At 36.9% G+C, this 14,584-nt stretch overlaps 1 protein-coding gene across 1 annotated transcript in view; it reads right to left on the reverse strand.

Annotated features, from left to right (window-relative positions):
- Nucleotides 1-14,584, reverse strand: part of ARHGEF38 (Rho guanine nucleotide exchange factor 38) — a 154,922-nt gene that overhangs the window by 45,080 nt on the left and 95,258 nt on the right. The window contains exons 4-5 of the mRNA XM_022567071.3: nucleotides 10,427-10,574; nucleotides 3,744-3,761 (exon numbers count right to left, since the gene is read on the reverse strand). Of these exons, the coding sequence (XP_022422779.2) occupies nucleotides 3,744-3,761; nucleotides 10,427-10,574 (166 nt within the window). The remainder of the gene's footprint in view (nucleotides 1-3,743; nucleotides 3,762-10,426; nucleotides 10,575-14,584) is intronic.

Below are 14,584 nucleotides of genomic sequence, written 5' to 3' on the forward strand. Positions count from 1 at the left end.
TCCTGTAGAACTATTTGGCTTTTTAAACCATGGGTAGATATAATTTTAACAAAAGAGAAAGTTTTTAAAGAAAGAAACATTCAAGAATATTCAAGAAAATTCTGAAAAGGAATAATACTGAGCTGAGATTATTTATACCTGATATTAAAATATAAAGCTGCAAAAATGAAAGCAGTTTGGTATGGGTACATATATGGGCAAATGGAAATCAAACACAAAGTAGAAAATAAAGAAATAAATACAAATATGTATGGAAATTATGTGGTAAATATGACATTCCTACTCAGTGGAAGAAAGGAACCACTCAATATCAGGTATTGTGATAATTAGCTTGTCATATAAAAAAATAATAAAAATGGATTCTTTACACCAAAATAATTTCTAGATAGATCAAAGATTTAAATGTTAAAAATGAAATTATACAAGATCTTGGTGAAAAAATGGGATTACGGTTTAAAAACAAACTCAGGGTTTCTAAGTGAGATACAAAATCCAAAAGCTACAATAGAAAAAAGTGATAAATCTATTTTAAAATTTAGCTCTGTAAAACTGCATGGATAAAAATGAAAACAGAAGCAACTATACACTATGTTAAAAGTCAAGTGATAATCTGGAAAAATTACTCATAGTACATAAGATAGAAAAAAGGATAATACACTTGCTAATTAAAGAGCCATCATCAATCTTTTAGAAAAAGATAAACATCTCGGTAAAAGCGAACAATCAATAAAAAAGATAATTCATTGGAGGTGAAATACAAATGGTTAAACACAAGATTATTTTTAGTGATAATGAAAACAATACAATGCTACTTTTGGCCTATTACATTGCCATAAGTTGTAAGGATGCAAACATTAATTTTATCTAGTGCTAGCAAGTAGTAGATAAATGGACAACTCATATATGGTAGTGGGACTATAAATTAGTTCAACTTTTCTTAAATTATCTGGCAATAAGTATCAAAAGCCCTTTGGTCTAGCAATTCCACTTTTAGAAATCCATCCAAAGAAAATAATTAAACTATTATTCAAAGATCATGTATAAGAATGAACACGTAAAGTCAATCTTTGCAAGACAGACACACTTCAAGTATCTGGAAGGGTTTGGTAAACTAAATTATGGTATATACATCAGATAGAATAGTATGCAGTCATAAAGCAATGTGGATTTATGTTTACTGACATAGAGAGATGCTCATGATGTATTGATAAAGAGGTAGCAAGTTGACATACAGGAAATATATAGCTGTCCTATTTTAGTCAACATGTGTCTGTGTAGAGAAAACAATTGCAGGGAAGTAAGGGACTCATGTGATGTTAAAATGGAATGTGACTACCAATTTTCTTCTGTGTCCTCATTTTGATTTTCTATGTTTTCAGTGTTTCTTCAATAATTTTAAAAATACAAAACTTAAGAAAAAATAACATAACATTTTGAGATTGATTGAAACACTGAGATCCAAAGGTGGAAATGAAACCCTGAGATCCAAAGGTGGAAATAACTGGTCAGGCAGAGAAACATATAGAGAAGTATAAATATTGAAGATAAAACAGTGTATTTCTGGAGGTACATTTAGAATAGGTATATTTTTCTTGCTTTAGAACATGGGACTTGTATCCCATGCTTTGGGGGAGACCCTTTGGTGGAAGATTCTATGACTCTTGTCACTTTGATACTGTTTTGATGTTTTCATAAGATTATAATTCAAAGTAAACATTTTAGAAAATTTAAATGTCTTTGCCTTTCTCTGTACTTTTTAAAATGCAGATTGTGAAAAAAAGACAGTTTTCAGCTTCCATAAGTAAGACATTTTTTTGAAGCCATTTTAAAACCCACATCTCATAAATGCACTACTCTGGTTGCGACATTCTTGGCCTTAGCTACTAAGGAGCCCAACAATTACATAGCATTTGACATTGCCTTTTGCTCTTTTAGGCAGCAGCGTCTGTGCCTCCTTTCCTGAATGAGAGAAACAGGAAGGAAAATAACTCATGGCAAACGTGGCTTTGATGTTCATGCAGCCACACGCTATGACTCTTCTTCCTATTTTCGAGTTCTTGATGTATAGGATGGGTTAGAGGGGGGCATAAGCAGCCTCCTAACACCCACACAACAGGACTGCCACAGAAGCCAGTGCAATTTTTTAAGCAAGCATTTCAATACAAGGTGCTGTTTGTTTCAAGTATTCTGTATGTAGGAGCCTGTGCATGCTAACGTATTAAAAGATTTGCTCACTTTCCTTCTCTGAATCTCTCTTTCTGTCTGTCTCTGTCTCTCAGTCTTTGGTTATAAAGACCTAAGCTCTAGGAAAAGAAATCTAAGTATTGGGTTGGCCACAACGTAGGTTTGGGTTTCTCTGTAGCATCGTTATGTGTAGCATACATCATATGTGTAGCATACATTGTATGTGTAGAATAGATGTGTAGCATATGAAGTTCTTCTCTCATTCCCCAGCTCTGTGAATCTCCAGTCCTAGGCACGATGCCAGGGCCACAGGCTTTATAATGAGACAGCCATCCCCCACCCCTCCAATACCATCAACTGTCATTGAAGAGGAGCCAGGAAAGCTCTGGTGTGTGAAAGGACCAAAAGGCCCTATTCTATTATACTCCTCTTCAAATTCAAATGGTCTTGAACAAATCTAATCACATCTGTTTATACTATAGGATATTTTTTTCCTTTTGAAAGAAAAGGCTTATAAAGTGAGAGAACTGGGTGCTTGTTTGGTATTCCAAAAACTAACTTCTCAGCTTGGCTGAGGTATAAAACCTTAGTCTATGGGTCTCCTGTATGATGCCTGATTCTTCCACCTCACCCTGAAATTCTGTCTTTCCTCAAGGTTGCTCTGCACCAAAGCATGAATGGCAGATATTTACAGCTTAAGTTAATATAAGTTTTATTTTGTAAAGTTTGTATTGTTGTAAAGTTTCAGGAGTTTAGAATGTACACACACGCACACGCACACACACACACACGCACAAGCAGACTAGGAACTCAGGACTTTAGATAGCTCCTGACCATGCTAAGGCAAACATGTGCTTTTTTAAGTCCTGGTAAATTTGACTTCATATTCAAATCAATATCAGTCAGACTAGACATGCTGTTCTTCTATAAAAATGGACATCTTGCAAAGTATGTGTATGTGTGTGTTGCTTTTATAAGATAATTTCTATATTGTCCTAGTAATCAATTATTTCATCTTAATATTTCATTTTCATGCTATGTATGTGTGTGTATGATTTTTTTCTCTGTAAATCAGAGTCCAAATCAGAAGAAACAGAATATTTTACTGTAATGCATAAGGAAGCTTTTCTTTTATATGTTAATCTATGTAACCTTCAAAAACATTATGGTATCAATCTGAGACTTTTTAGACTAATGTTGTCCTTAGGAAGAAATATTTTTGGACACATTAAAGTGATTCCTAAACATGTGTGTGACAAGCAGTTCCCAAAGAGTTCCTGGCACCAAAAACTTGTGACTTAAGTAAATTATATCCCAAGATTCTTCTAAAAAGTTTAATAAGGTACACATAATAATAATTTAATATGTAAGATCATCTCAGACAAATTGGAAATAAATGCACCAATAATATCTAGGGTAAATGTCTTTGCAATCTTGACTTATTAAAAGCGATGAATATCATTGTAAAAACTAAAAATTCTGATTTGCACAGAAATATTCATCAGCTTTTCCCCATGATTTTAACATTTGATATCTATTATTTAAACAAAAGTACTTACTCTTGCATGTATATTTTCCTGTAAGAAAAGGAAAAAAAAAGTAAATTCATGTAAATTGAGATATTTGAGGTAATAAGCAAACATTATATAAGTTTTAAATTTTTATTATGTAAAATAATGTAATAAGTCATTTTCATGAAGGTTTTATAGAATTAGTTTTATAATATCCCTAAAACTTTATTTTAGTATGTATCCACCATATTTGTTTCACACTTTGTATAAGGTTTAAAAACTGTTGATTCAGATTATAGTTAGTAAATTTTAGTCATTTGAAAATGGATTTAAATGTTAATCTTTGTTTATATTATGAAATAAAAATCTATTAAACATAGTAATTAGGAGAAATTGAGATAAGACTACAAAGGAAAGTGTTACTGACTTGCAGAAAGCTACTGTCAAGTGCTTTATAATATCTCTGTCTATAGTGTTTTTTATATATATAGATAGCTAGATAGATTATAAACAATTCACCTATTCAATTAGATAATTCCCATAAAAACTTTCACTCGGCATTGCTAGCTGTTGTGGCTTCCATTTTGCTCAAGCAAAACTAAAGTCCTTCCAAGGCAACGCGATCTGCCTCTACTTCCATGTCTTCTCTACCTCATTTCCCATAGTTCAGCTACTCTCCCCATCTGTGGCAACTGCACGCCTCCTTGCTCTTTTCAAAGCGCAGGCTCCTGCCTCGAGGTCCTTGCACTTGCCTGACTGCCCTTCCTCCAGATATCTATATGGCTCCTTCCTTATCTCCCTCAGGTCTTTGTTCAAATGCCCCTGCCCAGTGATGCTTTCCCTGACCAGCCTCTTAAACATTGTACCTGCCTCCCACTGTACTCTTGATTCTCATTCCCTGCTTTATTTCTCCCCATAACGCTTTGTCACTTTCTAATATACTATATGTTTATTTGGTTTCTTGTCTATCTCTCCGCTCCCCGATGCCAAGGAGGGCAAGGATTTATCCTTGCTTTGTTCTCCGTTGTAGCCCCAGTACCTGAAAAACGGACTGGCACACAGTAGCACAAAACGTATTTGTCAAATTAATTAATTTAACAATAAAAAAGTGGGAATCTTTCAAGTTAAATTTCAAGAATAAAGGAGATAGGAACTTCTCTCTGAAAGCCTCATGTGGCTATAGAGAAATAAAGTAATAACCTGTATTAATAAACTGATCACCTTGACCTCTGGTTTCCAGTTTTCTGGAACACAATGAATGTTTTCAATACAAAAAAAATGTCGTGATCCCATCACATCATAGTAGATGGTCTTTTCATATTCAATGATTGAGAAAAAATTCAATAACTACCTATGCTGAATTTCATAAATTTTCATGGGCTTAATTAAAAAAAATTAATCCCAGTACTTTATATATGTGGAAAACAATGGTATACATATATGTATAGCAAGTATCCCTTCGCTCTCCAGACAGTGTATGAATGGATCCCTAGACATCTTGAAATAACTAGGTTTTGCTGAATCCAAGACCTCCCAGTTGGGAATCCAACAGAGGATTATAAATTTTTAAAAATCAGTAGGTGCTACAATTTCAAACAATTATTAACTGTTGTTTGAAGAACTCTTCTATCTCAATGAAAGAAAGTACACCACCACTACCCTCCTGCCCAGTATTTCTTTCCATTCATTTTCTTTAAGCTCACATTCTTTCCTCAATTTCTATCCCCTTCTATTAAGGAATTTCCTTTTCTTATTTTGCTCTGCAAGTCATAGATCAGAAAATTTGGGATGGAAGTTGAATAAAAATAAGAATGCAGTTTTCTATGAAAACAAACAAGTGAAAGATGCAATCACTTTGGAAGCAAAACACATACTTTGAAGTTGAAAGAAAAGATTGTTCTTCTAACTCCTAGAGAAGACATGGAAAATTTTTTCTCTTTCTATTCCATTTACTTCAACCAGAAAAAACCTCCATATTATAACATATATTAAACACTGTGTTTAATGTAAATATAACATTTTATGAAAAGGAACCTGAGGTTTTCCAACAGTGGAATAGTGGCATTATGTTATAACATCTCCTTTTTATTTGCTTATCATTTAAAAAAATCTCCCTTTTAGGCTAAAACTTTCCAGAAGTTAACCCCAGCCAAGGACATTTCAGGAAGGACAAAGTTAAATTGGGTCCATTTACCCCTTTGGGGGGTAAAGTAACAATATATCCACCACCCCACCTTACACCCTCATGGGGTCATTATAATTTGACTCACAGTTAACAATAGTTTTTTCATGACTATTCCGTTAAGGATTATCGTCTTTGTTCAAACATGATGTCATGTAATAAAGAACTGAAAGAGTTTCCAAAAGTGATTTTAATTTTTACTTGGAACACCCCACTAGAATAATATTAAGAAATATAAACTGTGGTGGACAAATTGAAATCTATTCCTTTGATGTCATGTTGCATGAGCTTTTAGCTTCCCTGAATGGAAAATCTATAGCAGTAATATAAGCAGCCACAGCACCCAGATGACTAGGAGTTAGAAGTTTTCCTCCTGAGGATGGTGGCCTCAGTTAGGAAGAAGAAAAACGTAGATAAATTTATAACAGCTAGACATGAAGTTAGAAATGCATCTTCCGGTTACCTACCAAAAAACTTGGAAAAGCCTCTTCATTCTTTTTCTATTACAAATAAACAAATCTTTAGGGCCTCTGAAAGGCATCAGGGATTTGGTGGTATTTATAACTAGGAAAACAGATAAAGGAGGTTGCAGACAGACTATTCTAATTATAGCTACACTTGCATTCACAGCTATTCTATTTTTCACTTTCCTCATGCAGAGCAGAAACCTTAAATAACCCCAAAGAGGCTAAGTAAGTAGGCATTTAGCAAATAATTTCCATAAGTTTAGAAACTGTATTAAATCCGTATTTCATGTAATCTTACAGGTCACTAATGTGACGCTGTAAATACTCCTTGTGGAATAACTAAAAAACTTGCAGACTTCCAATTTATAAGCTGTAGATGCAGATGTGAGATTGTGCTTCTAGATTGTTTTAGTCTTTACTTTCTTAAGGTTTCTAAACCCTGAAATTACTGCTTAGATTGTATCTATAGTAATGAAAACAGCCTGTGTGCTTCAGGGAAAGCAGTGAGTGGGTACCATGGGCATGATTTCTTCTAAAGTAGATCTTCACTGGAGTGTGTGTCCATGATCACCCAAGCGTGCTTGTTAAAGTGAAGATTCATGGAGTGGACCCCCAGCAATCCTAATTTTTTTTTAGTCTGGAGCAGAGCATAGGCAGTTGCACTTTTATTACACATCCCTGGTGGGTCCAAAGTAGGGAAACTCACACACAAAGAAACATTGCCCAAACGTTTCAAAGGGATTCAAAATTATTTTCTGGATACCAATATTATTTGCTCTTTTGAAAGATAATGGGCTTCAAAGAATAACCAAATGTTATGACCTCAAGTCTCTTGGTTACAGAACCAGGAAATCTCTCTACTCTCCTTTTGGAAGTTAGTCTTGAACCTCACCGTGACAGCTTCTGGTGTGTTATTTAAATTAACTCTTGTATTATTATTAAGATTTCCAGATGGTTTTGTTTATCTACCAACTAGAAGGTATGTTCCCAGGAGGCAAGAACTATGTTTATATATTAGAAAAAAAAAAGATATTTTCAACATTATCTAGTACCTATAATAAATATTTATTAGGCCCTCAATAAACATTTAAATTTTGGATAAAATGCAACTTCTGTTGCTTTAAAATCTGCTTTAACGTCTGAGGCACGGAGCCACCTTCTTCATGGGTACTGCTTCAAATCCAGTTGTTCCAATACCCCCCAGCATGGTAGAAAATGGAGGCCACACCTAATATTCATTAGAAATTGGCAACTGTGCTTGGGCTCCGTTATTTAGCCACAAGGAAAAGGCAGAGCCCCAGTAATAGCTTTGACTGATTACTTGGCAAGGGAAACCAAGCCCTTGGGGTGTTCCAGACTCTCTTTGGCCTATAAACCTGTTTGAAAACCTGTTTCTCAGAATTTAAAGCTTAACTCAATTGAGGTCAGTGTCACAGTAATGTCAATAATTCTCCTGCTTTCAGTTATCAGGCAGACCAGTACGATTCATCATTAACTTTATTTTCATGGAAAGGCAATTTTGGGAAAAATAGCTCTAATTTAAACTTTTTTATTTTGACTTTCTTTCCCTTAAGAAATAGTCCTGCCAGTATTACTTCCTCTGGATTTTGTGTTTTCCTAAACCTTAGCACCTTCCAATGCCTGAAATGATTCCCTCATAGCAGAACGGGGCAGAATATACAATATTTGGGACATCACCAGGACAAGAATTTAAAGCTTTCAGAAAAAGATCAAATAAGCCTTTGGGTCTGAAAGTAATTTTCAGTAATTGGGATTTTATGAAGTTTCCAAATTACTTCTGCTTTAGCTGTTTTAGCGGGGTATGGTACTGAGCTACACTGCCTGATGGAATATTCTGGCACGGTTAATTTCTTTCTCTTAGGAGTCAACAGCTTAATGAATAATAAACTATTGTTCATCTCCCTCTGAACAGACAGCTCCACTTCTGGTCAGCTGTCAGAAGCATTTGCCCAAATAAATTAACTACATCCTCTCCCTGTGTGGACCTCTAGACCTGGGGCTGGGGTTAGAGTGACGATTCAAGGTTCTACTTGTTCACTTGCTATAAGATTTCTCTCTTTTATTTCTGGAAACTGAAGAAGGAAAATGGCTCAAGATAGACATTAATTAGATTAGATCTTGCCACTAGTTTAAGGTAGGAAAGGTGTTCATTCACACCCAGAATAACACTATTATTTCTTCCTTGGACAAAGCACCTGTAAATTTAGAAGATGTTGCTTCTAATATATGAATTTATTAAGATGGCTACAACTTCAAACTTTATGGTTTATCTAAATTGATTTGCTAACATTGAACTAAACAGCAATAATGGAGAAATAGTGAACTGGAACTACTCATCACATATTATCTTTAAGAATCACCTGATCATATTGAGCTGCTTGTGGGCACGGTTTAAGCATGATTTATTTTTGTATTTTCAGGACCCAGATCTATGCTCATTACAGCACAGGTGCTAAATAACTGCTTGCGATTTAGTGACTTGAAATTGTTACTTTTCCGCAGCATGAAAATGGTTAAAGAACTGCAATAACTTAATGGCCAGTAGAGGGCGATAAAGTTAATTTTAAGAAATTTGTAGGGCCCAGTTTAAACCCATCTTCAGTCCCAGTTCTAGCCTGGAAAGGCTTTTCTCCAGAGTAGTCTCATTTAGCCTCCTGATTTCACTTTAATTCAGTTGTACCACATTAGACCCCCCTTTCTGCCCCCGCCCCTGCAATAGAGTATATAAAAGGGGAGGATCAGACTGGTTGGTGTGTGTTGATTTATACACCATAGCTTTCTCTGCTTGGTTAATTCTTAGCTTAATCAAGACCATTTGACAATGGATAACCTTTAGAGGTGAAAAACCACAATAGAGCCACTGGGTAAGATGTGGAGTAGGGAGGACATTTTGGCTTTAAGCTTCATTCGGTAGAAAACTGGAGATACAGTAAGATACTAATTCCATTTAAAAGAACCCAAACACATGTTCATATTTATGTGTATAAATAAGATCAGAAAAAAATGCAAACTATGGTTTTTAATTCATGGTTAGCAAGGAATTAATACATGGAATAGTAAGGGTTTTTATCTTATTCATGCTTTCTTATATTTTTTTTCAGAATTTTTTTTTTTTTTTTTGGCCGTACACACGGCTTGTAGGATCTCAGTTCTCCGACCAGGGATTGAACCTGGGCCACAGCACTGAAAGCCCGGAACCCTAACCAGTAGGCCACCAGGGAACTCCCTTTTTCAGATTTTTATAGTGAATAGATATTTCTCCCAGGTTAAAAATAATTACATTAGGTAGCACTTCCCACCAACAATTTAGAGATGAGGAAGGAAGGCGTGACTAACTTTCCTGAAACTAACTTTAACAGGGCCTGACTTGTCTTTGCCAATCTCCCCTCCTTCCCCACAGTGAGTTTGGGGGATGGCAAGGGCCATTCAGAGGGTCATGGGACATCCCACTAACTTTATTATTCCACGTGTTCCTGTGACCACGGTGACACAGGCTGTTTCACATATTACTTGACCTAGGTGGGAGCAGGAAAGTAACAACAGCTTTAAGAGGGGCTTTTCTTCTACATTTCATTTTTTGATATTGCATTTTTCTGTCTCTACAGAGCCCCGTATCTTTCCCATGTTATTTTTAGTCATCCTTGCAGGGAAAAAAACCAAGTCAATCAGGGTTTCTGGCATGTCAGCTTTTCATGAAGAGAACACAAAGTAGAGCTCCCAGCAAGCCTCATAAAACATAGGATTTATGGGAGACCTTTCATCTACATCCAGTTAAAATGTTCCCTGCTAGGTGACTGAGAGTGCATGGAAATCATTTGAAAAGGCCTTACTTTTTTTTTTTTTTTTTTTTTTTTTTGCAGTACGCAGGCCTCTCACTGTTGTGGCCTCTCCCGTTGCGGAGCACAGGCTCCGGACGCACAGGCTCAGCGGCCATGGCTCACGGGCCCAGCCGCTCCGCGGCATGTGGGATCTTCCCGGACCAGGGCACGAACCCGTGTCCCCTGCATCGGCAGGCGGACTCTCAACCACTGCGCCACCAGGGAAGCCCGAAAAGGCCTTACTTTAAGGACTGAATACAGAGGCTCAAATGTTGCTTCAGCTCCTCTTCCTTTTCATAGGACTCCAGTACACTGTGCGCTTCATCGTGGTGATAGCAGTAGATTTTATAAATATCTTCCAGTGGCCCTTTAATCTGCAAGAATACTTTTCCTGATAAATGCAAAACAAAGGCAAGATGACATCAAGTCAGACCAAACTGGCACTTCACATATTTATTTTGTGACAACATTGATTAGTGTTAAAAATTTGGATGGGTCCCATTTTATACCTAGATTGTTGGGGGGGGACAACAACCTAGTGGATGACGCTGAGGGACCTTCTTTCCTCCCTTTTCTTCCTTTTTTTCTTTCCACCCGCCTCCTTCCCTTCTCCCTTTTTCGTTCCTTCCCTCCTGTCTTTTATAAAACAAAGGATAATGAGCTTAATGGAGGTGGGCAAGAAAAGAAAGCTGGTTTTCTTAGATTATGCCCTTGGTTAGTGTGCAGGGTTCTGGAGTAAACAAAGATAAACAAAGAAAAACAAAGGGCATCGCTCACTACCTGGTTCTATGAGGGTAAGTCATCACCCACTGCAATTGCCCACCCTGAGAGGAATTCAGGATGAAAAACAGGATGAGACACTCGTCGCTTTGGATAAACAGACCCTCAGATGGTTGGGTGTATAACTCAGGAAGCCTTTCAATCACCCCAGATTCTTACATCTTCCCATATAGAGAAAAGCACTAAAATCATTAACTTGGGATATCTGTTCTTTGTGACTAGCAGTAATCTTTCAGCAAGATGTATGTTTGATTGCGTGTATTTCCTAGCCCAAAAAATCATATATAAACTGGCTTCTCCTCCACCTCTTTGGAGTCGTTTCCTCAGAGCCACTGAGAGGTCGTCTCCTCATAGTCCTCAGTAAGTCCCTGAATAAAACTTAAACTCACAACTCTTACACTGTGGGTTTTTCTTTGACACCAGTTAAAGGCTGTACTTTAGAATTAGTCTGTATGGGTTCAGGTCAGGCTGTGCTACAGACTTGGACAGATTATGACTTGGACAAGTTAGTTTTTGCTCTCTGACCCTGTTTCCTCATCTATAAAATGTGGACAGTAATAGATCCAATTGCACAGGGTCATTATAAAATTAAAGAGGTAGGGTATGTAAAGTTCAGATTATAGTACATATGTAGTAAATGCTCAAAATGGAGCAGTTACTGTCAATTTGTTAGAGGCACGAAGAGTGAAATTTCGGGTTCTAGGTAAATTATTTTTCGCTATTTATTTTACTAACATTTCCTGAGTTTGTCTGAAAGGCAAGCAGTGGATTTGAGGGAAATAAAATATTTTCTTTTATGTGATAATAGAAAGAACTGGTCATTATTCCTGTTAAAAATCAATTGGATAATACTATGAACCAGTGTTATGACCGTTCATAAAGCAACCTGGGCTAATTATGTCCAGGTATTTAAGGAATCCTTTTTGATATATAATAAAATTGGGTCTATAACTGATGACTCAAGTACATATTGGAGAATAGTTTGATTTATTCACCACTTCATCACATAAAAATGCATCCACTATCCAACCCAGAACGTGTTAAGATGATTTGGGAGACACATAAGAAATATGTGATAGATCTGCTCCCCAAAACATTGCCAGCTTGGGGGTGATAATGATTTGGGACTGAACTGATTGGAAGTGATAATGGACCTGCTAATGTGGGTCTATTATAGTAACAAGTCATTCTTCCTACAGATATAGAAGTGCACTTTATATTTTCAACAAGTTTTGCGTATATTAACTGCTTAACTCCTTATACATATGAGGAGATAAGAGGTTATTTATCCATATTAAATAAGGATGGACAAATCTGACTTTAAAACAAAGAAATGATTTTTCCAAAGTCCTTTCAGGAGATGGAGAGCCAGGATTAGAGGCCATATTCTCCTCATTTTTCCCTTAGATTTTAGCCCTCCCCACATCAGAGTTCTGCTGGACCCTGGACACAGTGATGCAGTTGCCTGGAACACTGGACTCAGAATCAGAAATCACTGTCATTTAGGATTTGTGAAGTAACTTCGGGAATGACTTTAAAAAACAAAATTCTTTGAGCCTCAAATCTCTCATTTGTAGAATGGAAGTAATAGTTACATTTGAGATGAATTTGAGAATTAAATGAAATGTGGACGTTAAATCTCCTGGCACTGACAAGTTCCTCAATAAATGTCACTTACTTTCTAATGCTGCTCTACTATCTCCAGAATTGTAACACTAGTACTTTTATTTTTTCTTTTCTTTTGCTGTACGTGGGCCTCTCACTGTTGTGGCCTCTCCCGTTGCGGAGCACAGGCTCCGGACGCACAGGCTCAGCGGCCATGGCTCACGGGCACAGCCGCTCCGCGGCATGTGGGATCCTCCCGGACCAGGGAACGAACCCGCGTCCCCTGCACCGGCAGGCGGACTCCCAACCACTGTGCCACCAGGGAAGCCCCTATTTTTTCATTTCTTAAAATTTATTTTTAAAGACTTTTTTTTATGTGGACGATTTTTAAAGTTTTTATTGAATTTGTTACAATACTGCTTCTGTTTGGCTTTTCAGCCACAAGGCATGTGGGATCCTAGCTCCCCGACAAGGGATTGAACCCACAACCCCACGTTGGAAGGCGAAGTCTTAACCACTAGACTGCCAGGGAAGCCCCATTAAAGTTTTATTGGAGTATAGTTGATTTACAGTGTTGTGTACTTTTCAGGTGTACAGCTAAGTGAATCAGTTATACATACATACATATATATATATATATATATATATCTCCATTTTTTTTTCAGATTCTTTTCCTGTATAGGTTATTACAGAATATTGAGTATAGTTCCCTGTGTTATACAGTAGGTCCTTCTTAGTCATCTATTTTATATATAGTAGTGTGTATGTGTTAATCCCAATCTCCTAATTTATCTCTTCCCCCCACATTTCCCTTTGGTAACCATAAATTTCATTTTGCCATCTGTGAGTCTGTTTCTGTTTTGTAAGTAAGTTCATTAGTATCATTTTTTATTAGATTCCACATATAAGTGATATCATATGATATTTGTCTTTCTCTGTCTCACTTACTTCATTTAGTATGATAATCTCTAGGTCTATCCATGTTGCTGCAAATGGCATTATTTCATTCTTTTTTAAGGCTGAATAATATTCCTTTGTATATATATACCACATCTTCTTTATCCATTCATACATTGATGGACATTTGGGTTGTTTCCATGTCTTGGCTATTGTAAGTAGCGCCACAGTGAACATTGGGGTGCATGTATCTTTTCTAATTATAGTTTTCTCTGGATATATCCCCAGGAGTGGGATTGCTAGAGCATATGGTAGTTCTATATTTAGTTTTTTAAGAAATCGTCATACTGTTCTCCATAGTGGCTGCACCATTTACATTTCCACCAGTAGTGTACGAGAGTCCCCTTTTCTCCACACCCTCTCCAGCATTTACTGTTCGTAGATTTTTTGATGATGGCCATTCTGACCAGTGTGAGGTGATGCCTCATTGTAGTTTTGATTTGCATTTCTCTAATAACTAGTGAAGTTGAGCATCTTTCATGTGCTTTGTGGCCATCTGTCTTCTTCGGAAAAATGTCTACTTACATCTTCTGCCCATTTTTTGATTGGGTTGTTTGTTTTTATGATATTGAACTGCCTGAGCTGTTTGTATATTTTGGAGATTAATCCCTTGTCAGTTGCTTCATTTGCAAATATTTTCTCCCATTCTGTGGGTTGTCTTTTTGTTTTGTTTATGGTTTCCTTTGCTGTGCAAAATCTTTTCAGTTAAATTAGGTTCCATTTGTTTATTTTTGTTTTTATTTTCATTAAAACACTAGTATTGGGCTTCCCTGGTGGCACAGTGGTTGAGAGTCCTCCTGCCAATGCAGGGGACGTGGGTTCGTGCCCCGATCCGGGAGGATCCCACGTGCCGCGGAGCGGCTGGGCCCGTGAGCCATGGCCGCTGGGCCTGCGTGTCCGGAGCCTGTGCTCCACAACGGGAGAGGCCATGGCAGTGAGAGGCCCACGTACCGCAAAACAAAAAAAAAAAACACTAGTATTTTTAAAGTATTACATTATTTTCTAATTTCCATCCAGCCAATAAAAGATGTTTCTTTCCTTTCATTTATGGGATTTCTC

The sequence above is a fragment of the Delphinapterus leucas genome, chromosome 5 (assembly GCF_059928025.1).
Source record: "Delphinapterus leucas isolate spDelLeu-1000000601 "Yukka" chromosome 5, BTC_Dleu_Yukka2, whole genome shotgun sequence".
In the NCBI taxonomy this organism is placed as follows: domain Eukaryota; kingdom Metazoa; phylum Chordata; class Mammalia; order Artiodactyla; family Monodontidae; genus Delphinapterus; species Delphinapterus leucas.